At 42.4% G+C, this 24,451-nt stretch overlaps 1 protein-coding gene across 6 annotated transcripts; it reads left to right on the top strand.

Annotated features, from left to right (window-relative positions):
• Positions 1 to 1,204: 1,204 nt before the first annotated feature.
• LOC136505345 (protein REDUCED CHLOROPLAST COVERAGE 1-like) lies at positions 1,205 to 22,910 on the top strand. 6 transcript variants are annotated; one of them, XR_010771175.1, is made up of 6 exons: positions 1,205 to 1,831; positions 1,924 to 1,982; positions 15,952 to 16,067; positions 16,168 to 16,235; positions 16,303 to 16,484; positions 19,549 to 19,831. XR_010771175.1 is itself a non-coding variant. In XM_066500492.1 (5 exons), the coding sequence occupies exons 1-4, from the start codon at positions 1,501 to 1,503 to the stop codon at positions 16,471 to 16,473; spliced, it is 603 nt and encodes a 200-aa protein (XP_066356589.1). In that variant the 5' UTR covers positions 1,205 to 1,500; the 3' UTR covers positions 16,474 to 16,484; positions 22,552 to 22,910. The 6 variants fall into 6 exon arrangements, 3 of the variants coding, with proteins under 3 accessions (XP_066356589.1, XP_066356588.1, XP_066356590.1); XR_010771176.1 differs by having other exon boundaries at positions 16,174 to 16,235; XR_010771177.1 differs by having other exon boundaries at positions 16,194 to 16,235.
• The last annotated feature ends 1,541 nt before the right edge of the window (positions 22,911 to 24,451 follow it).

A 24,451-nucleotide genomic window follows, 5' to 3' on the forward strand; every position in this document is an offset into this window, starting at 1 on the left:
GGGCCCCTGTCGCACAGCACACATAAAAGGAAGGTGGAGGTGAGGGCTCGGACTATGAGGTTCACTGGAGCCGCCACACCCACCTACAGAAACCCTAATACCGATCTAAAGCCGTGCTGCCAGCGACGGGATGGCCCACCGACTTCGCCTCTGCCTCGCCCCGGCGAGTCACCACCGGCCACTGGACCTCGCCACCGAGCCGGAGTTGCCTCGACACCGGCGTCCGCGAGGTCACAGCGCAACCGCGCACGGCGAATGGAATGTTACCCGGAGGCTACGGGTTACACACAGAGAGGTACACATCCATCGATTCTAACACGGTCATCATCGGAATCGTACGAACCACAGGGGGATCGAACACAAATTACAAATCTCTCTGTAAGACTGTCTCAAAAGAAGACCTAGAACCCAAAATAAGCAGCGAGTGATTCAAAATCAGCCTCCAAAAAATCAGCCTCCAACAAAGTACGTATACAGAAGATCTATTTTGGGTTATCTGAGAGACACAACCTAAATATGAATATCCTTTTTTCTGGAAATTCATTTATAGAAAAGATTCTCTTTTAGATTTTATTATTGAAGAAGATATCGAATAGGTATTGAATTTTTTACCTGTAACGTTACCCAAAATATGAATAGGTCTTGTATTTTAGGTAGTGGTGTTGGAGATAGCCTAGCAACCCTTTGCAGCAGGAAAAAAAAAACGTTTTCTTTCCACTTCCACACACACAAAAAAAAAAAAAAAACGTTTTCTTTCCCGGTCGCCGCCTCACCGCAATAACCAGATTTCTAGGGTAAAATTGAATAGAATTTTTTGACTGGAAAATGTTGAACAAAGTTTAAATGAAATTACCATAAATTGGTGAATAATAAATGTTAAAAATAATAAGATACTGGATCTTTACTAAGAGCTCCAATGTGAAAGTTTCTTGACCGGTTTGATTTTAGTTAATACCCACCGCTCCACGGTAAATTCAACAAAAACTATATTCTTGTTACGGCAACAATCGGTTTTTTTATGGCAGCATTTTCACGCCTTCTTTCTATTATTAGGAACAATGTTTTGACTTAAATACTACTTTACGAGCGCGCGTTAGCGCTGTCGCCCGAACACCGTCCGCGCCGTCCGATTTAATCACATGATCCGATCCGGAGGAAAACATGTCAGACACAAGACACAGAGTAGGGCTCATAGGTGTGAACGCATTTTTTACCGGACTACCCAACTCTCGACTCGCATTCTCTCTCGTCTCTTCCGTTTCTGTCTCCCCGTCTTCCCGTACCAAATCCCGTGGCGAATCAAGCGGGCTCCGACGTCTAGGGTTTCAAATCGAAGCGAATCAACCAGCAGTCGGCGAGGGAGGGGCGAGGACCCATTCAATCCGCTGGACGCTGGTGTCGTGGGCTCACGGGGACGGAGGGATCGGGCGTGGATTTGCTGACGAGACGGGGAATCGCGAGGATTCGTCTCCTAATCCATCGCTGCTAAGCCTCGTGATTATGCTCGAGCGGCGGTGGTGGTGGGCAAGCAGGCGGTGGCGCACATCCACCGGCTGCTCGACTGCTTGCCCACCACCACCGCTGCTCGACATCGTCGCCTGTACCACCACGTTCCCCAAGCCTCGGGACGGCGCCAACAAGCACAAGTCATCCAAGCAAGGCCGCCCCATGACATCATCCTCCCCACCCGCGCCCGCCTCAACCGGGGCCCATGTCAGCGGTAGTAGCGACAAGGGCGCGCCGCCAATATCGGAGGTGCACGACATGGCGGCCAGCCTCCTGGTGGAGTTCTACTACTACTCCTTGACCCACCTAACTTCGCCCGTCGACTGTAACGTTCCTCACTTACTCGATGAAGCGTTTTGTTCACATTTAGCTTGTGGTTTCTTAATCTGACGCGAGGCGTTTGCTTCATTTATGCAGTTATTAGGAGGAAGGAGGCGAGTGGCGCTGCTTACGAAGGTGATTACTTCAAAATTGAGGTGAGCTCTCATGCACACACTTGAATGTACTTGCAAAAATGGAATTCGTTTGCATCATGTATTCATGTGTGGAGCTAAGAAATTTGATTGGGGCTTTAGAGTTGCAACCCTGCAATAACCAACTTAATAACCAACTTAAGCATGTGGGTATTAGCATATGCTTTATGAAGGGAGTTCATTTGTGCACAGGCAAAGGTTCGCATTTTTTTGCAACAGGAAGCTTCGCCTGTAGCTGTTCAATAAGGAAAACGAGAACTCCACCGCTCGGTTGAAAGCTCTAGTTTGGTTTTGGTGAATTAATGAAACCCTATGTGCTAACCTATTTGCTCTAGTGATCATGAGACATGTAGCACAATTCCAAGTGGTGGAGCAAATGAAGATCATGATGATGGTGTGGTACCATGATGATCAAGTGCTTGGACATGGAAAAGAAGAAAGAGAAAAACAAAAAGCTCAAGGCAAATATGAAACTTAATAGGAGCTTTTTGGTTTAGTGATTGAGACACTTAGCGAGTGTGATCAGATTTAGGATAGATGGTCGTACTATTAAGAGGGGAGCTCTTATCAGATAACTCGATCATCTAGTGCCACTAGGTGACGCCAATTAGTGCGTGAACCTATGAAAGGACCTAGGATGCCGCCTAGAGGGGGGTGAATAGGCGTTTCTGAAAATTAACACCTTTAAAAGTGGAAATGATTAGTAAAGGGAGTTTCCAAAATGGAAACTCCAAATAAAGAGTAGTACCACCCCTCACAAGTTAGCCACAGAGTATATAAAAGATACTAAATGAATCTAGGAGCCAAACGCCTGCAACCAAAGAGTTAGAACACAATAAAATTCAGTTTGGCGCAGGGGCTAATACCGGACGTGTCCGGTATTCATGACTTCAGTGGAACAGCCCCGAACTTGCTCATTTTGATTTCTATCTTCAATCCAAACTGTAGGAACCTATTAGAGATAATAATATACATAGAGAACCTATAGAATAGCTAAAGCAACACAAATATCAAATAAAATATGAATTGAGACACGATATTTGTTTTGCCGAAGTTCGGACTCGTTCGAGTGCTACTCTCCGTTGAGGGGGCTGCGGGCGACGCAGCGAAGGTCAGCCCTAGAGGGTACCACGAAGGTCACTCTAGCCAGAGTCTTTTCCAACTCCTTTTCCTCCTTCCACTAAATGATTCTGAGGCGGCGAAATCGACCGTTACAAACTTTCCGAAGCAACCACAATCTCTCGGTTGCTCTCCGGCGACGCCCAGCCGTCTAGGACCGAAGAGTCCAAGAGTAACAAATGTGAATCATGAGATTGACAATATGCACAAGTGCTCAAGTGGTGGCTTGCTCTCTTTTTCAAATTCTCTCTTAACCCACAAATTGAATTTGCAATTTGGATCACACACTCACTAAGAGAGGGTTTAGGAGAGTTGGCAAGGCCCAAAAACATGTGTCTATCTCAGCAGAATCAGTAGCCTCCAAAGGTGGAGGCTTGGGGGTATTTATAGCCCCCTTGGAAAACTAGCCATTTTATAGCCGTTGCAATACCGGACACGTCCGATATGACTTACACTGCGCCAACGGTAACTAAGTTATAGTGATGTTGTGAGGTGTCGGAACTCCCGATGAATGCCGAAACTCCTGACCCTCAGCAATTTTGAAAACCATGTAACTGAGTTGAAGTTAGTGAGGTGTTGGAACTCCCGACGCAGGCTGGAACTCTCGACCATCGGAACTCCTGACTTACGTCAGAACTCCCAACCCTCAAGACTTTTGAAAACTAGCCGTTGGCCTCTGGTCATCCATACCAGACACGTCCGGTATGAATACCAGACACGCCTGGTATGACCAGGACAGTGAACCCTCCAAGTTAGTTGAAGTGCGAGACGTCGGAACTCCCGACCCATGCCGGGACTCCCGACCGTCGAAACTCCTGACCTACGTCGGAACTCCCGACGAACCAACCTGAGAACAACAATTTTACAGCCGCTGGACAAATACCGGACACGTCTGGTATGAATACCGGACACGTCCGGTATTGATAGACCAGCAAGAAATCAGTTAGCTCTTTTGTCGCTCAAATACTCAAAACTCACATGGGTTGGCTTGAGCACTTATGAAACATTATCTATCAACATGATGCATCCCTCTTAATAGTACGGCATACCTATTAAACTCAAGATCAAAGGAAAAATGAATTTATACCAGTTGAGTTGATTTCTTTTGAATTGATGCCATCCATTCCAATCTTCATCAAGTAAGGGTGCTAACATGTTGATGTTGATCTTTTCACTTGAGCATAGCCATCTTGAGCATGTGACTTGATTCCATTCATCAAATTTGAATAATCCCAAATGTATCAAGTCACTTCCATCAAATACTTCATTATAGATTTGATCCTTCACATCAATATGACCATCTTAGCTTGATTAGTACCTCAACTAAATGCAAGTACTTTCTTCTTCACCCTAGCTAGGTTCTTTGGCCACTAAGCCATCGCTTGCCCTTCACCCTTGCTTAGTACCTCGAAGCCTTTCCTTGCTATCTTCACCATCTCAAGCCATCAAGTCACATCTTGTGTTGAATCATCCATTCATATGTATTGTTTTCTTTTTCATTTTAATTTAGCAAGCTTCAAATATGAGACTATTCCATATGCAATCCCTCATGTCTCATTAACTAATAATCATGAGCTTGCTTTCACGTAGTACATGGAAATCCCACAATAAATAAGCCTTCACATGAATTCCATTTGCATTATTGTCTTGTGCTTGAACTAGATTGTTTATACTACAATACATCATTTTGGCTTTCATTAAGTACCTGTGAGATAACCTATTACCTGTCCACACTTAGCAAACGGGTTAGTCCTTTAATCACGTTGTCATTCAATCATCCAAAACCCACTAAAGGGCTAGATGCACTTTCAATCTACCCCTTTTTGGTGATTGATGACAACTTGATTAAAGCTTATAAAATGATATAAACATTTAAACTTTTGGGTTCAATGATTTATGAGAGGCTCCCCCTTAATATGTGCTTATGATTAGAATTCACAAAATGACCTCAAATGTCAATTGCACATACTAAAACATATAGAAGACTCCCCCTAAATCATTGCATCCGTGGGGTGCATGTGTGTGTGACAAAGAGAAACCGTGATGCATATGACAAGATATATCATACAAGAATAAATATAAAGGCATCACATCAAATATTTTCATTCTAGCATGCATAGTCCTTATGAAAATAAATATGACACATGTAATTCACACGCAACACTCATTACAAATTTTCTCAAGTCCAGAAACCACTGATATATAGATAAAGATCATGTCTCAAGAGATACATAGATAAAGCAAAAGTGAATCTAATCTCTCACATGATACAAACTGTCTCAAACTCAAGATACATCAATGAAGCTCAAGAAACGAAAACACTACAGCCTGCAGTACATATCTTCAGGTACAAAGATAAGCAAAGACTATAGCCTACAGTACATATCTTCATGTACAAAGATAAGCAAATGAAACTATCCTGAAGCTTTAATCAATCTCTCTCCCCCTTTGTCATCTATCACCACAAAGGTCCAACAAAGACATACTAAGGACAAAGGGGCTACAAGCTGTCACGAAAAGCTGAGATCACTCATCATCGTCATCATCTTGACCAGCATCCTCGTCATATGAGCGTGCAACACCGGCTGGACGAGAACCACCCACACTAGACGGGTCATAGCCACCAGACCCGTAGTAGCCACCACCACCTATTAGATCACTCCACCAATCTGTAGCATAGTCGTCTGTAGTGCTAGGACATGGCTGAGAGTGAGTAGGCACATGAGCCTGAAGTGGTAGAGTGTCAGGGTGCTCAGGTGCCTGCTGCTGCTGTCTCTAAAGGAACTTAGCATACTCTTTGTCATATTTGGCCTGCTCCTCCTCCTTAGTCTCCTGCTCACTAGCTGCCTCATCTGATAGTGGAGACCTAGGAGGATCAAGCTCAAGCCTAGAAGCAATTTGCTTCAAGGTTCGAGTATCCTTCCTCCTAGCCTCCCTCTCCTTCTGTTGCCTAGTCTAGATGTCTTGGCACATCCCAAATATGGAGCTGAAAAGCATGCGGATAGGCGAGGGAGGACTGCCACAGCATGAAGTAGAACATGAAGGAGCATGTGGTGAAGGTGAAGCTCCTGCTGGTGCACCACTCTTAGGTGCATCTGCCTCTAGTGCTGCTGCTGCTCCTCCTGGTCCTGCTAGAGGTAACTCTGTCTTAGGCAGATCTGCAACAATCTTTAGGGCCTTGTGAATCTTATCATACTCGAATGTGTGCCCTGTCACCTGCTCAATCATATGCATGATATAAGGAGCAAAACCACAACCCTTGAGGGGCCTCTCTCCAACACTCCTGATCTTGGACCAAATAAAGGCAAACAGGTTGAAGGGCCAAGCATCAGGTGCTATCCCATGGAGTAGGTTCCTAGAGTAATCAGCAATGTTGCCCTTGTCTCCACCCTTGCAGTCAATGGTCTTCCTAAACATCCTGTCTAGGTATCTATAGGTAGGGTGAAGACCTAGAACCTTCTCCACAGCTCCTCTCTCACCACCAGGAGGATACATATATGCGAGCTTCTCAGGAGGTAACACCTACTCGGTGTGGATCCTGTCCCTCTGGAGATCATCCTCTGAGAAGCCAAGGTGGGTGGCAAAAACATCATAGTCAACACTGTACCACTAGCCCTCAAGCATCCAGTGCATCCGCCTCTCATCCTCCTCAACGAACAGAGTAGCATAGAACTGAGCTACTACCTCTATGTTCCAGTCATGCTGGAACTCCATGATCTCATAAACTCCTGTGCTCTGGCAGATGGCAATGGCATGATCAACTGCGGCCTTCTGCAACTCTCTAATATATTGCCAGTCAATCCACTAAGACTTGGCAATCACTGGGTTCCTGGTGAGAATCACACTGGAGTAGAAGTCCAGGTGAAAAGCTATCTAAAAGCGGTGATCGTACTGAACCTTAGGTAAGCTCCTCGGATCAACCCTTCGCTCATCTCTAGCTCTCCTGGTCATACCCTTTCCCCTATAGTCAACTCTGGGAACATAGGAGGGCACATTTGGCAGACGTGTCTTAAGGAGACCATAATGCATCCCTTGACCAGGCTGGTGCTGAGCTGGAGGAACTGACTCCTCCTCCTCAATCTCCTACTCCTCATCTGAGCTGTCACCATCTGATCCTCTGTCAGTGCTCTTCCTCTTTCTTTCTTCTCTAGACTCCACTCTGAACTCATCAGTGTCTGTGTTAGAAGAAGAGCTCCCAGACCCCTCTACATACTGAGCTACTGCACTAGAGGCAGCCCTAGTGGACCTCCTGCTGGTTGGCTTGAATCCAGGATGCATCTCCTGTCTTGCCTTCTTGTACTTCTCAAGTGTTGGATCATGCCTGTGCTTGGACATTGGCTCCTGTCGTCCACTCATGGCTGTTGTCCTGTATCTAATGATTTTCATAGAATTTTAGATACATGCCCATAGCTTATTCTTGAATTGTAATTAGACATAGATTCTTTTATCCAAGGTTTTACAATCACCTCGACACACCATTGTCACAAGGTTTGCAAAACGTAGATACAGAAGAAACTATGCCTAATATACAATTCTAGGATAGGATTGAATCAAAAGAAGCAGAGAGCCTGCTCTACTGGGCCATACCGGACATGTCCGGTATGGGTGACCAGCAACCCTAACCAGGGTTCCTTGATTCAAACCAACACGGATTAATACCAAACTTTGGGCATTGCTTCTACATCACCAATGCAACATATTGACCGAAGGAATTTCAAAATCATGTATTGACCATGTAGATCGGATGAGGTCCGTGATTAGGGTACCTTGAGAGAAGAGATGAGAAGGCAATGAGAAATCCAAATCCTCGGGCCTTCAATCTTGATGCAAGCCTTCTCCAATGCGATCTTCTTCTCTCCTTTTCCTTGGTGAAATCCTCGGTCGCCCTAGGTGGGAAGAAGGGCGTCAGCAGGTTGGTTTGGAAGAGGAGTCTATCTGGGCCAAAAGGGTACGCTCTGTTTTTATAGTCCCGCTCATATTGGACACATCCGGTATCATACCGGACACGTCCAGTATACACGGGCTGGCCCAATTTATTCTAAAATGTGTTTTCTCTCTTCCAATCCCCTTTTCTATTCTTTCTTAGTCCAAAAGGTATATAATCTTGATCCAAACCGAGTATCATCACTTTCCTTATCCAATGCCATAAAATGATTTTCTCTTTTCCAAATATTTGGCATATACAAGATTTCGCTTACTTGAGAGAGAGAGAGTGAGACATAGTAGATTGTGGACTTAAGAAAGCCATGTCATGTGTGATTAGCCAATCAAACAATCAAGGAGAGCTATAATCATCACATGGCAAGGCTAGGTCACAAAGACCAAGATTCAAATAGTTTTTCAAATTCACACCACCTACACATGCTAGTTATGGGTTTTGAAAAATATCTCTCCTATGTCACACAAATGCACATTCTAACATATAAAGGGCCTTAGATGCACTTACAATGTATGTATGTAAACACATACCTTTGCCTTGAGCCCACAAGAATACCACTAAGAGGATAAAAAGCATGATGATCTTTATGTTGACTTCAATTGCCAAATAATCATGCTAGATACATTTTCATCCAAAGAACTATAGAGAATGCTAGATAAATTTGTTAGTCCATAATGGTGCAAAATAGAAATTTAGCTCCCCCTAAATAAGTGCTTCAAGTAATTTGAATGACTTTCTACAAGCACTTTTATTCTATTAAGAAATTTGGAGCCAATTTTCCATTTTGACCATAATCAAATAATTTGCCAAATTTAGATTTCAATGAGACATACTCACAAACCACTTAGGAATTGATGAATCACAAGCTTCTGAGTAAGTTAAGGATATATGAAAATATGCGGATCAAAGACTCAGTTGTAATTGAAATTGTGTTCTGGTTGCCACAATACCGGACACGTCCGGTAGGTATACTGGACACGTCCGGAATGCTCAGAACAGAAGCACTGTCTTTCTGTCCCTGACCATACCGGACACGTCTGGCAGTAATATCGGACACGTCTGGTAGGTGCAGAACAGACAATTAATTCGCTGCTTGTGATTCTTTGTTTAGCTTTATTATTTATTGTATACTAGCATCTCAACAAATAAATTACTCTACAAGATAGCGATCAAAAGCATCATATGGCAAAGTAGAATTCTTTTTAATTGAATCTAATTAGCCACTTTTTTTATTTCACAAATGTACCTATTTGTGAACTATAGAACACGAAATGAACAAGGTGGCTATCCTAAAAGGTTTAGGTACTTGTTACCAATGGTGAGGATGAAATATATGATATGTTCATTGAATTGTCTTCGGGTCAACCATGTAAGGGATTATGATAAGAATTGGTTGATAGATTGAGTGAATATTGTCAAATTGCTTGCTCAACCACCCCGAGACCTTCATCTCGTCACCAAGTACCTACATCATTAACCTAAGCACACTTTGGTACCCAACTCTTGTTGGGTCCTTTTGAGTTAGTCAACAAGTGCTTAGGCACCCAAATGGCTTTAGCACTAGTTTGTGGTGAACACATCACCTTGCTAGCGCTAACTCCATTTGTGGTCTTCCTAAGCATATCATTATAAACAAATGTGTTCAGCTTAGGAGTTTTACCATTTGGGCATTCATAGCTTAGATGCCCCTTTCTTCTACAAGCATAGCATATGCGGCCTTTGTGTGCTCTATGCTTGCTTTGCTTGTATGGACATCTATCAACCTTGTGGCCCATCTCATTGCACCCATAGCATCTTCTAGTTGCAACTTGGGCTTTCTTTCTTGCCTCTTTGTACATTGGGCATTTCTTGGTAGGATGCCCCAATTTCTTGCTCATGAGACAAGCACTTTGTCCATCACTCTTCATTTGCTTGGCCTCCTTGGTAGAAGCCTTTTGATTGGCGGCTTCAACCTTGTCGGCCCAACTCTTGTGTGGACACATAGCCCACTCATGTCCATACAATCCACAACCATAGCACATCCTTTTTCCATGTTTCTTGCTCTTGGTTGTGTTGGCCTTGCTTGAGATGTGATTCTTTTGTTGGGCTTTGGAGGAAGAAAGGTTTGAACCCTTCTCAAGCTTCTTCACCATGTTATCATGGTTATCTTGAGAAGGTTGTGCTTTCTCCTTACCCTTCAACTGAATCACATCTCTTTAATCTTTGCACTTCTTCTTTGAGCTCTATGTTTTCTATAAGATTTAGCTCAATCGAAGATTGGCTTGCTTGAGGAGCACATTCATTAGTACAAGAAATATTTAATTGAGATGGTGTACTAGTGAGTGGATGTGTGAGAGGTTGAGAAAATTTTACCGATGTAATCACAACCTCATGAGCCACCTCAAGCATGATGCTTGATTCTACTACTTCCTCATGAGAGCACTTTAGATGAACATAATTTGCTTGTAGCATATTATACTTGCTTGATAGTTAATCTAGCCTTGCCTTGAGCTCGAAGTTTTCCTTCTCTAGTTGTGAAACACTAGAAGAGGAGTTAGTAACTAAAGCATGCTCAATTGACAATTTTTCATACCTCTCATTTATTGCCTTTAGCTCTTGCAATTTGGAGATCAGAAACTTTTCTTGATTTTGAAGCGATTGCTCTTGCTTCTCTATCTCTTCTTCAAGCTCATCATTCTTTTCAACTATCTTCATGATGATGAACTTGTCTTTATGGTTGAGATGATCAAGGTTGTAGTTGTCTTCAACTTCAACATCACTCTCTTCTTGATCATCCACTTGAGCCTTCTCCTTTTCTTGATCTTTCTTGTTACTCTTCTTCTTGCTTTTTTTGGCCATGAGACACAAGTGATGAGTATCATGAGATACTGAGATTGACTCATCACTTGGTCGTCACCGAGCTTGAGCATCGCTGCAAACAGCTGCTTGCTGCTCTTCTGCCTCGGACATACCGGACACGTGCCGGTATGTGCAGGCTAACAGCAGGTCATGTGCCTCTTGCACTTCTTCCTCTGGCTCGGCGCTCTTGAGGTCTTGTGGGGCTTCTTCGCTGTATGAAGACACAATGGACATACTTTCCATTGACTTGATCTCAAGTGCATCATCACATTTGGATTTTCCATATAAATCAAAAAGTCTAGTCCAAATGAGATGAGCACTCTCCGAAGGTGGTTGTCCATTGAATATTGCCTCATCTTGAACCTCTACACTTAATGTACTCAAAATGACATTAATAGCTTGAGCATTGAGGTGCACGCATATCTCTTCATCTTTTGACAAATTTTTGAAGTTGCTCCAATCAACTATAGGAAGAGGTATGCTTGCATCCATAATATGCTCAACAAGAGGACTAATATCCCTAAAAGCATTGAGTACATTAATTGACCAAGGTAGAAAGTTTGAATCATCATTTTGGAGAAGCATCGGCTCTAACTCGATAGGCATCGACATCCTTTTCTCATGGCGGTGAAGCTTTAGGTAAGAACCTGGCTCTGATACCAATTAAAAGGACCTAGGATGCCGCCTAGAGGGGGGTGAATAGGCGTTTCTAAAAATTAACACCTTTAAAAGCAGAAACGATTAGTAAAGGGAGTTTCCAAAATGGAAACTCCAAATAAAGAGTAGTACCACCCCTCACAAGTTAGCCACAGAGTATATAAAAGATACTAAATGAATCTAGGAGCCAAATGCCTGCAACCAAAGAGTTAGAACACAATACAATTCAGTTTGGCGCAGGGGCTAATACCGGACGTGTCCGGTATTCACGACTTCAATGGAACAGCCCCGAACTTGCTCCTTTTGATTTTTATCTTCAATCCAAACTGTAGGAACCTATTAGAGATAGTAATATACATAGAGAACCTACAGAATAGCTAGAGCAACACAAATATCAAATGAAATATGAATTGAGACACGATATTTGTTTTACCGAAGTTTGGACTCATTCGAGTCCTACTCTCCGTTGAGGGGGCTGCGGGCGACCCAGCGAAGGTCAGCCCTAGAGGGTACCACAAAGGTCACTCTAGCTAGAGTCTTTTCCAAATCATTTTCCTCCTTCCACTAAATGATTCCGAGGCGGCGGAATCGACCGTTACAAACTTTCCGAAGCAACCACAATCTCTCGGTTGCTCTCCGGCGACGCCTAGCCGTCTAGGACCAAAGAGTCCAAGAGTAACAAATGCGAATCACAAGATTGACAATATGCACAAGTGCTCAAGTGGTGGCTTGCTCTCTTTTTCAAATTCTCTCTTAACCCACAAATTGATTTTGCAATTTGGATCACACACTCACTAAGAGAGGGTTTAGGAGAGTTGGCAAGACTCAAAAACGTGTGTCTATCTCAGCAAAATCAGCAGCCTCCAAAGGTGGAGGCTTGGGGGTATTTATAGCCCCCTTGGAAAATTAGCCATTTTATAGCCGTTGCAATACCGGACACGTCCGGTATGTATACTAGACACGTCCGGTATGACTTACACTGCGCCAACGGTAACTAAGTTACAGTGAAGTTGTGAGGCGTTAGAACTCCCGATGAATGCTGGAACTCCCGACCCTCAACAATTTTGAAAACAATATAACTGAGTTGAAGTTAGTGAGGTGTCGGAACTCCCGACGCAGGCCAGAACTCCCGACCGTCGGAACTCCCGACCATCGGAACTCCCAACTTACATCGGAACTCCCGACCCTCAAGACTTTTGAAAACTAGCTGTTGGCCTTTGGTCATCCATACCGGACATGTCCGGTATGACCAGGACAGTGAACCCTCCAAGTCAGTTGAAGTGCAAGACGTCGGAACTCCCGACCCATGCCGGGACTCCCGACCGTCGGAACTCCCGACGAACCAACCCGAGAACAACAATTTTACAGCTGCTGGACAAATACCGGACACATTCGGTATGAATACCGGACACGTTCGGTATGAATACCGGACACGTCCGGTATTGACAGACCAGCAAGAAATCAGTTAGCTCTTTTGTCGCTCAAATACTGAAAACTCATATGGGTTGGCTTGAGCACTTATGAAACATTATCTATCAACATGATGCATCCCTCTTAATAGTACGACATACCTATTAAACTCAAGATCAAAGGAAAGATGAATTTATACCACTTGAGTTGATTTCTTTTGAATTGATGCCATCCCTTCCAATCTTCATCAAGTAAGGGTGCTAACATGTTGATGTTGATCTTTTCACTTGAGCATAGCCATCTTGAGCATGTGACTTGATTCCATTCATCAAATTTGAATAATCCCAAATGTATCAAGTCACTTCCATCAAATACTTCATTATAGATTTGATCCTTCACATTAATATGACCATCTTAGCTTGATTAGTACCTCAACTAAATGGAAGTACTTTCTTCTTCACCCTAGCTAGGTTCTTCAGCCGCCAAGCCGTCGCTTGCCCTTCACCCTTGCTTAGTACCTCGAAGCCTTTCCTTGCTATCTACACCATCTCAAGCCATCAAGTCACATCTTGTGTTGAATCATCCATTCATATGTATTGTTATCTTTTTCATTTTAATTTAGCAAGCTTCAAATATGAGACCATTCCATATGCAATCCCTCATGTCTCATTAACTAATATCATGAGCTTGCTTTCATATAGTACATGGAAATCCCACAATAAATAAGCCTTCACATGAATTCCATTTGCATTGTTGTCTTGTGCTTGAACTAGATTGTTTATACTACAATACATCATTTTGGCTTTCATTAAGTACCTGTGAGATAACCTATTACCTATCCACACTTAGCAAATGGGTTAGTCCTTTAATCATGTTGTCATTCAATCATCCAAAACCCACTATAGGGCTAGATGCACTTTCAACCTCCAAGTGGGTGAATCGCTAGAACGAGGACTAGCTTGTTGGCAAGCAAGTGAACCTCGGTAAAAAATCTTGTGTCACCTTGTCCGAGGTTTTCTTGGTATTCATTGATTGATTATGATTGATTGGCTCCATCGTATTGTGATTGGCTCTATCCTCGACACAGTAGTATAATCATCACATCCGCTACCTTGCATTTATATTTCTAGTGTTGCTTCGCTCTTTAGTGTAATTAGCTTTGAGAGCAAGCTTGTGTCGGGTCTAGTGGTTAGTGTGGCTCTTTAGTTAGCCTTTGAGAGCACACTAACTTAGTGTAGTGACTTAGCCTTTGTGTGCTTAGAGATTGTAGTCACTAGAATTATGGTAGGTGGCTTGCATTTTTAGTAGGCTAGCGCAACACTCGCTTCGCCATTTAATTGTCTAACATCTTTGCTAAGTGTTGTTGTAGAATTTTTCAATAGGCTATTCACCCCCCCTCTAGCCATTAGGACCTTTCATCGGTTGGATGACTCATTTGATGACACCAATAGGCGATGTGTGCGTAGGATCCAAGAGCAGGAGGTTAGAGAAGCTTTGAAAAGGATGAAAGTGGGTAAAGCGATGGGCCCTGATGGTATTCTGACCTAGGTGTGGAGATGTCTCGGGGATTTAGCTATAGTATGGCTAACGAAGATGTTCAACAATATCTATCGATCGAACAAGATGCCTAAGGAGTGGAGAAGAAGCATATTGGTATCAATCTACTAGAACAAGGGAGACATCCAAAGTTGCACTAATTATAGGGGAATTAAGTTGATGCGCCACACGGTGAAGCTATGGGAGAGAGTTATCGAGCATCGACTATGAGGAACGATGCGGGTATCTATGAACCAATTCGGTTTCATGCTCGGAAGGTCAACATAGAGGCAATTTTCTTAATAAAACAAGTTATGGAGTGGTTTAGGGAGCAGAAGAAGGACCTAAACATGGTTTTTCATTGACTTGGAGAAGGCTTATGACAAAATACCAAGGAATGTTATGTGGTGGGCATTGGACAAACATAAAGTCCCAACAAAGTATGATACCCTCATCAAGGACATGTACAACAATGCCGTGACTAGTGTCTAAACAAATGATGGTAACACAGACTACTTTCCGATTAAAATATGACTCCATCAAGGGCCAGCCTTGAGCCTATATCTCTTTGCCTTGGTAATGGATGAAGTGACAAGGGACATTCAAGGGGATATCCCTTGGTGTATGCTTTTTGCAGACGATGTAGTGCTAGTTGATGAAAGCCAGGCATGAGTAAATAGGGAACTAGAGTTGTGGCGGCAGACCCTTGAGTCCAAAGGTTTTAGAGTAAGTCGAACTAAAACATAATACATGAGATGTGACTTTGGCAATGCTGCACATGAGGAGGGAGAGGTGAATTTGTTAGGTCAAGTGGTGCCTAAGAAAGATACCTTCTGTTATCTAGGATCGATGCTACAGAAGGATGGAGATATCGATGTAGATGTTTGCCATAGGATCAAAGCAGGGTGGATAAAGTGGCGCCAAGCATTTGGAATTCTCTGTGACAAGAGGGTACCACAAAAACTCAAAGGCAAGTTTTATAGAATGGCAATTAGACCCGCTATGTTGTATGAAGCAGAATGTTGGCCTACAAAAAGATGACAACTGAGTGTCATAGAAATGCGTATGTTGCGTTTGATTTGTGGTCACATAAGGATGGACTGAGTTCAGAACGATGATATACGTGACCAGCTAGGGGTAGCACCAATTGAAGAAAATCTTGTTCAACATCGGTTGAGGTGGTTTAACCATGTCCAAAGGAGACCTTTAGTGGCACCAATGCATTATGGAGTGATAAGTCGAGATATCAATGTGAGGAGAGGTAGAGGGAGACCGAAGCTGATGTGGGGGAGGCAATAAAAAGAGATTTGAAAGATTGGGATATACCTAGAGATCTTTGTTTGGTTAGGAGTGCTTGGAAAATAGTTATTGATGTGCCTGAACCGTGACTAGGGGCTCATGTTGGGTTTCAACTCTAGCCCACCCTAACTTGTTTGGGACTAAAAGGCTTTATTGTTGTTGTTGTTGTTGAAGCTTCTGCCTGTAGTTGCTTCGGTAAAGGGTTTCTACTTGGTGGGGATGCCGCACAACGTAAGCCACTCCCTGGTGGACCTACCACAACAGCTCAGCAATGTGTTTGCTAATATAATGTTAGTAACCTTGAATCATCATCATCATTATCTTTTGTTGTTAACTTGATTTTGCTTCATGTTCTTATCTGTTTTGATAAAAAAAATTGGCTGCTCTAAGTGGCAGGTATTACTCATTTTCCATAGGCATATGAGGCGTTGATGAAAGCTTTTGTGGATCACAACAAGGTAGTAATAGTGAATAAGCTTTGCTGTTGCAATGATGAGTCCCCTAACGCCGATGAAGCGGGCGCAGGTGATCAACCAGAAGGATATGCTCCTTGGCATCCACGATGACGTGTCATGGCATGCCAAGTTAAAGGACTCCACCTATGTCTTCGGTGGCGGTGACCCCTTCGACCTCACCAAGGGCGACCTACTTACCATCTTCACGCAATTGCAGAGCTTCCTGCAGATAATCGAATGACGAGCTAGCAGGTCAGTGTGCTGTGAATGCATTAACATAATTGTTATGTGAGTATCCACTAGGAATGTCAGTAAGCAAACCAATACCAGCCGTATGTTTGAGAAAACAATATATCTGTTCAATCAAGTTGGTAGATAGAAGGAAGATCGGTATCCTGTCACCACACCGCCAATGTTTCATGAATTTTACTGATGTTTCTTGGGGTTGCTAGAAACTAGATAATTTTGAAATGTGCTTAGCATTTGTATTAACAATTTGACATAGCTTAACTTGTACTCTGGTTGAATCATTTGATGATCGAATCAGGATGAAAGCATATTTACATTTGTAAGATCGCTTCATGTACTCTGTTTTGGGATTCAATGGCATATTCTTTAATTCTAAAAAAATCTTTCTGTTTTCAAATAGTGAGGGGTATATTGCTGAGGGAAGTCAACCATAGGGATTTTTAGGATGTATTCAGGGTCCAAATACTCCCAAATACTCGTTATCTAGACAAATCCTAAGAGAGTATTGTCGGCTTAATTATATGCTTACAGCTCCACGAAATAGTAGGATTTATATGCTAGTATGCCATAAATATAATAGGAGAGATATCAGTTGAGCCTTTTTCAGCCACAATAAAGCATTTTATAGTATAAGATCTAGCATTTTTTCTGCAATAATTAAGTAGTTTCCTTTTATACTTTAGCGGTTTTCCAATTTTATACTGTCAGTCGAGCATTTGTGTGGTTCTTTTGATATTGGTATTACATTTATGGTTTTTTTGAGTTTGGTATTAGCAAATGCCGGTTTCATGTTTAGCCACCTGCTTTGGATTTAGGAACTGTCACATGACTCCATCTTATTACGATAGTTAGTGCTTGTTCAATCCATTGTCACTTTTATTTCTAACAATCTATTGTCACTCTTATTTCTAACAATGCTTCTAGGCCTACATGCAATATATAGATTCACAGTTACTTTTTCTGTAAATAAATACACGCACTGCACACCAGAAATGCTTTTTGTTTCATACATAAATGCCTTCCGTACCAGACTAAATTTCAAATATTTAGGCACACGTACCTAGCACAGCTTTAACTTGTCCCTCCATTTTGTTTCAACTTTTGGTGGCGTCAGCCACTTGTATGTCAATACCTTGTGAATATTGGCAATATCTCCCGCCTTGTAGTTGTATGTTGATCGCCCGTCCCAGTGTTTAGCATGCATGAGCATATCAGATCCATAATCATGGTTGCGATAACATACTGCTCAACACTTAACATTTAATTTAACCATTCTATAAAATTTACGGCACATGAACCAATGTCATTTTAAACTTACATATTTTATTGTTTTGGCTCACCAATGTCCACAACCTCGTAGTTGCAATGCCCTTGTTTGTGTTTGGGTATTGTTCTCTTGAATCTGTTGCTCCTTAGGTTTAGAACTAGCAAGTAGTAGTGTCCCACTAATTCTGATCCTTCATTTTTTGTGGCTTGAAGCATAGGGACCATTACCCATGTGCCAAATAACATACACTAAATTTGAATGTGCTGAATATATGAACAAATTCATATATGAACAGACCATCTAACCATTGCGATTAGGGGTGGCCATGGGTGCCTTTAGATGGAGCTTCCCTCTATGTTGTCCGCTGCTAAAGAGACCCAAGGATCAACAAATGTGATGGCGAGCATGTGGGCCATTGCATTGCGTGGTGCTTTCCCATCATTGCTCGAGGCATTATTAAAACTATTACCCCTTTCACTCATCACAACAGAGGTGGGCCCATGGATCATAGCTTTCTTCATCACACCAGTGCAATGCCTAATCCTCACAACTGTCGTGAGCCCACATATTTCATTTAGATCCAACTTATGCTAAATCAGCAAGCAATTTTTTCATTTTGGTTTAGCATTTTTATGTTCTGGCTTTAGCATTTTTAGTGTTGTAAGGATAATGATCTGCCATCGATGATGATGCCAATCCATGCTTTTGTACTAGAGGATAGGGCTTAAAGAGACTAATTTGTGTATCTTTAGATGACAGACTCTTAGTTAAAGAATACCTCGTGTGATAATGACTTCATTTAGCCCGGTGGTAATTTTTTCTTTGCAGGCACACACACCCATCCGCTGTTAACAGATGATCTAATGCACCTGCGCTGATGGAAGCCTCTAGACGCTAGCCTTATCACAAGCCCCCTCTGCATTATCTCTCATTTTTTTCCTCCCTTTCTCTCCCCTACCATGCGCTTTCGGACACCCCCTCGCCCGTCGTCTCCGCCGTGGTGCAGGGCAAGGACGGGAGTGTCGTGCACGTCTATGGCTCCGACGGCTGCCCCCATCGAGTGGTGCATCCACATCTCCCTCTTCTACAAGGCTGCGATGCCCTTCCACTTCATGCCCCCTGAGCCAGCACCACTTAGTCACCCCGTGCTCTGCCTCTCTGTTGTCAGCGTGGAGGTCTAAGGCACTGCTAACGAGCTGCTGGGCTAGGTGGATGCACGGTTCGAGTGCAAGCCTCATGTCGTGCTATAGGAGTAGCCTTGCACGGTGTTGCTGTGTGGTCCAGGCTGCCCCACGACCTTGGATCCAGATAGCGTTTTGCTCCTCACCGTGTCACCATCCAAGTCCTCCCCCAAGCAGGGCCACATAGGCACTCGATGATCTCGCCTTTATAGCTAACCTTGCTCGCCTAAATTTTAGAACTATGTGCACCCATTTCTCCTCATGCCTGAGCTATCGGCCTTCATTTCTAGTTATCTCAATATTATTGCTTTATCAACCACACTGTTTTGCCTAATATATAACCATATTATTGCTTCGTTCTTAACACTATTTTGCCTAACAGATGAAACACATTTTTCAACTACATAGTCACATAGATAACCTTAAAAGCTAGTGGGCTCTCCTGTCGGAAGGTTACTTAACAAGGCTCCTTATCAAGAAAATGAACAATGACATGCACAATTCTGTTGGTTAATTGTTTCTTTCAGATTTTCGGCCAAGCATTGCTTTTGCTTCGTTCTCAACTAGAATCTAGTAAATTCACTATCATACATCCTAACGGCTTCCCTCTTGTTTGTAGGGTCATGGTCCTGTAGATGAATTCCCGTACATGGACTTGCCTCAACACTTCAACCCCTACAAAGCATTTTCTTCAACAGTTACAAGCAATTTAGTTTTGCTACTAAAGCAGTTTTAGTTAGCTCATTATCCAAAATGAAAATTAAATGCTTGGCCAACAAAAGATATGAAGGGAACCAATAAGAATTGAAATAGGAAGAATCTTGGAGTGGAGATATGAAAGGAAGAAACATAGAAAATGCATTAATCAGACTTCGAATACCTGTTACTATTGATACTTTTGCCTCAACACTTGCTCAATGTTGGATGTATGCGATTTTGTTGATCATCTTGGGTTCTGTGGTTTTCTAGACGTTGCATGAGATTTTCTAGATCCAAACTGGTGGGGAATACATGTTACCTATGTGAAAGTTATAAAATGCTTACGATAGAAGAAGATGGGATGGTGAATCTACGTTTTCCAGTGGGCCTTCATTAGGAGCTACGCTCGTTTGGCATGCGTTCGTCCGTTAAGCGCGCGGAGCTCTCCCGTTCCTGCTGCTTTCCTTATCTGGCAAGCAAGTTTGTTAGTTTTCCAAAAAGGAGTGTGCAGTCGGATGGTGGGTTTTCTGCATGCTCAGGCTGTAGTAAAATTCATGTTTTAAATAGTATAGACTATAGTGGACAATAGAGGGTTAGAGGCTACCAAAATAATGTTGATTATAACGGTTAAGAAGAGCTCTCCGCTAAATACTAATAGCCACACAATCCTCTCTATGGAATGGGTAAATTATTTCAAATTCTTCAATCATTTTGGGATGGGATGGTTTGGTTTGGTGCAAGTGAGGCACATGTGTATATACCTAATCTCTATCTAAGGGTTTCTACCAACCCGCTTTTCAATTTTTCAAAATACTCTTGCGCCCTTTGTCTCTCTATGTATGTGACCTAGACTTATGGCTCATGTTCTTATGAGTTAGAACGAATCGTGTCCAATGATGATATAGAGTCAAGTTGTAAGACATATTAGGTTTTGTTGTAGCACGCATGCACGTTTGCTAGTAACAAATAATTTCTCTATAAGGTTTACCAAAACACAAAGGAATTTTTTCTACTATCGAAAGGCTCAACTAGAAATCCATATCTATACCTGACATTAAGGACCCTTTGGATTGTAGGATAGGAAAAGAAAAAAACTCATGAATTGAGAGATATACTTCTCTAATCCTATAGGAATTGGAAACTGTTTACACCAAAATTTGGGAAGAAGAGCGCGGAAACTCGAAGCTTCCAAGAGCGTATCATCAAGGAATCAATTGCATAAGGGTCGATATCAGCTGATTCAAATGCAGCACTAGAATTGGCTCTCTTCAGATGACGCCAGCAGATAACGACAAAAAGCTACGGTTGACGTCGGGGAAAACATGCCGGACTCTATAAAAAGGGAAAGGTTGGGGTCTAAGTTATCTTAAATTAGGAATGTTTTCTCTTATGCCGAAGATTATAATGAGTCGTACTTAAGTAGGATTCATGCTTAGGTTTCAGGTATAAATATTGGACCCCAGCTATTGTAAAAGGACATCCAATCAATCAATACAAGTTATCTTTTTCGGCTTTACGCCAACCCTTAGGAGTAGGAGTAGTATAGATCTCAGCGAGTTCTTCAACAAGCAGGGCTGTGTCGGTCTGGCCGACCTCCGGCTTGTCTGTAAGTACCGTCATGGCTTATACTTCTATTTGTACAGTTGTATCGGTTAAGTTTGACCTCCACTGCAAACTCTAGTATAAGCTAGTTATTGACTCATATCTAGTTCAAGTACGGCTGCATCGGTTAAGTTTAAACTCCACTGCTCGAATTAGATCAAGGTCAAGTTATCAGCTCTACCTAAGGGTGGCGTCCTTCGGGTAGATTCATTAAGTTGCTGATCTTGTTGATGTTCTTATTGTTATTAATTTTCAGCAACATCAATCTGCCCGATCGAGATCGATCTAGATCGGCCTCACATCCTTTTAGTCCGTCATTTGCTTTGTTACAATGCGATATTTCTTACTTTGAGCGACAGGTTATGTTTTATCAGTTGTTCTACCTCAATCTTGATCATGCATAGTACGCGGTTAAGGCATGTTCGATCTTAAGGAGATTTGCTGGCTAGTTAAATCTGGTCTATAGTTTGCTGTTATGGCTGCAACGATCCGGTCGATCCCCACCGATGGCACTTTAGATTGGAGGATGCTAGTTGGTAGATTTGTTCTCGATCAGGCGTGACCTTAACTATTTGCTATGCCTGCATCGGCTAAATAGCCGATCGCCTATGCTTTAACGCCTACAGTGTGTCTCTATGATTCTGTTAAATGTGAATAGATTTGTGTACTTTAAATGTTTGATTTGTTATCTTTATCATGGCTGCCATCGATCCGGTCGAACCCCACTGTTAGAGATAGCAAGTTAAGTCTGATGAGTTCATAGATTTATCCATGTTAAATAGTTATTTGTTCACATGTTGTAGTCCTTTTTCCACCTGAATCGACTATTTTAGCCGATTCACCTGAGCGTCCACACATATAGCGTGTCTTCAGAAAGCCTGTCAATGTATAGATGTTTTTATGAATTCTTTAGTTTTGATTTGTTATTATCATCATAGCTGCCATCGATCCGGTCGAACCTCACTGTTGATGGTAACAAAATAGATTTAGAGCGTTCGTAGATCCATTTGTACTAAATAGTCGATTTGTTCACATGCTATATCATTTCTCGTTAGATTCATTGGCTCAATGCTTTACACTAGCAATACTCACCTAGTTGATGATTTTAGTTTCATCTACGTGCATTGTACTTGTCAATATAAAATCAATCGTGACCCACGAGCTTCACAGTCCGTAAACAGCCGTTTTCTTCGCGTATCGGCCATTTAGTCGATTTTTCCCGTCTAGCTGCTCCCGAAGCAGCACACTTGGAACTGTCTGGGCAAAACCGGTATGTTCCATCTTAAATTATTGATAAACTTTCTCTCCTTGTCAATTGTAGGTCAAATTGACTGGCATGCCTCAGGAGAAATTCATAGGATCGACTACCCCTACGTTGAAGCCAAGCAAATCTCCAGCCTTGCTCCATCGAGCAGATCCTTTCGGCTTGCTGTGTGCCCGACGCATCGACACGTTTTTGCGCCAACACACATTCTGGCACACTTGGTGGGACACCACAATCGTCATGGCGGCTTATAACAATCATGACATCCTTATGGTACCTTATGAAGACCTACCTGATGAGGACAAAGATGTCATCAGCAAAGCAATAGAAGAATTTTAGAACAAGTGTTTGTTGTCCTACACCAAGACACATGACAATAAAGTTGTTCAGAAATATCCACTACCAAGAGTTCTGTTGCATGGGCAGACTGATGCAGATGAAGCTAAGGATAGACGTTTCTTCGTGGAGGCTGTAAACAAATCTGTTCATGATGCCATATTGAACCATAATACAGTTTTCTTAAACACATTCCACAACACCATAAAAGAGGTGTTTCATGGGTTTCCAAATGATCAGGTTGGGCCAGCTTATTACAACATTCTACATCCGTCGACTCAGGGGACTAATCAAGCCGGTACTAGCCATCAAGAAGCAGCATTAGCTGGTAATGATGATATCCAGGCAATTTAGTGTTTATCTGAGCAAATTCAAGGTACCATCACCAATCAAGTACAAAATAATCCTAGATCAGTGATGCAGTATGTGCAACAACCGATGGGACAAGATTAGAACCAGATGGTTAATTTTGGCACATTAGGCTAAATACTGTTGTCGGCTCAAAAAATAGCGCCATCAGTTCAAAGGATTCATAGAGATATAGATCCTAATATTTATAACCAGAGACTTCAAGCAGCAAACCAGCAAAGGACCCAGCAGATAGAGATTCCACAAGGATATCATTATGGCATAGAGTACAACACTCTTCACATGATTCCAAATCCAGGGTATCAAGGCACCCAAACTTTTAATCCACAGATGGGTCAGCAATTGTAGAGAAATCCAAATTCAAATGCTGATGAGTTGTTGCTTAGAGTGACCGAGATGATGAAGAATCAGTTCGGTTTGAAGCCAAAAGGCATACCTTCTCGTACAAATGCCCATATTCAGAGTGGTATGATTTGGTCGCTCTCCCTACAAATTATAGGCTCTCGGAGTTTGCTAAGTTCACTGACCAAGATAGCACAAGTACAATAGAACATGTCAGTTGGTATCTTACACAGTTAGTAGAAGCATCCGTTGAAGAGGCCCATCGAGTTCATTTCTTCTCCTTGTCTCTATCAGGGCCAACCTTTACTTGGTTTTCATCACTGTCAGTTAACTCCATTGCTAATTGGGCTGACCTAGAGAAGAAGTTTCATACATATTGTTATACTGGGATAGGAGAAAAGAAAATTACCGATTTGACGACCATAAGGTAGAGAACTAATGAATCAGGCATTGAGTTTCTTCAGAGATTCCAAGAGACTAGGAATTTGTGCTTCTCATTAAACTTGACTGATGATCAACTAGCTGCTTTGGCCATTCAAGGAATGTTACCATCGTGGAGAGAGAAGCTGTTGGGACAAGAGTTTGATAATTTAGGTCAGTTGGCTTAATGAGTGGCAGTGCTCAATAGCCAATTTCAGAATATGTGCAGAGATACCCGATTCTAGAAGAGTACCGCAATTGCCAAAACCTATAATCCATATTCAGTTGATGATGGCTATGAAGACGATGAAGAAGAAGAGGTTACCGTGGCTGAATGAAATTTGGGGTAAGAAGACAGTAATGGTGCCAAATCCTTGGGAAAGAGAAGTCAAAGAGAGCTATGATTTTGACATCACAAAATCAGACAAACTCTTTGATTTCCTGTTTGAGAAGGGACATATCAAGTTGCTCGACAATCATGTTATGTTGC

This window comes from Miscanthus floridulus, chromosome 14 (assembly GCF_019320115.1).
Source record: "Miscanthus floridulus cultivar M001 chromosome 14, ASM1932011v1, whole genome shotgun sequence".
Taxonomy (NCBI): Eukaryota; Viridiplantae; Streptophyta; class Magnoliopsida; order Poales; family Poaceae; genus Miscanthus; species Miscanthus floridulus.

Coding starts and splice junctions, on each gene's coding strand:
- LOC136505345 (XM_066500492.1), top strand. CDS start 1,501: ATGCTCGAGCGGCGGTGGTGGTGGGCAAGCAGGCGGTGGCGCACATCC. Junction 1,832..1,923: donor CCTAACTTCGCCCGTCGACT/GTAACGTTCCTC, acceptor TCATTTATGCAG/TTATTAGGAGGAAGGAGGCG. Junction 1,983..16,193: donor GTGATTACTTCAAAATTGAG/GTGAGCTCTCAT, acceptor CATTTTCCATAG/GCATATGAGGCGTTGATGAA.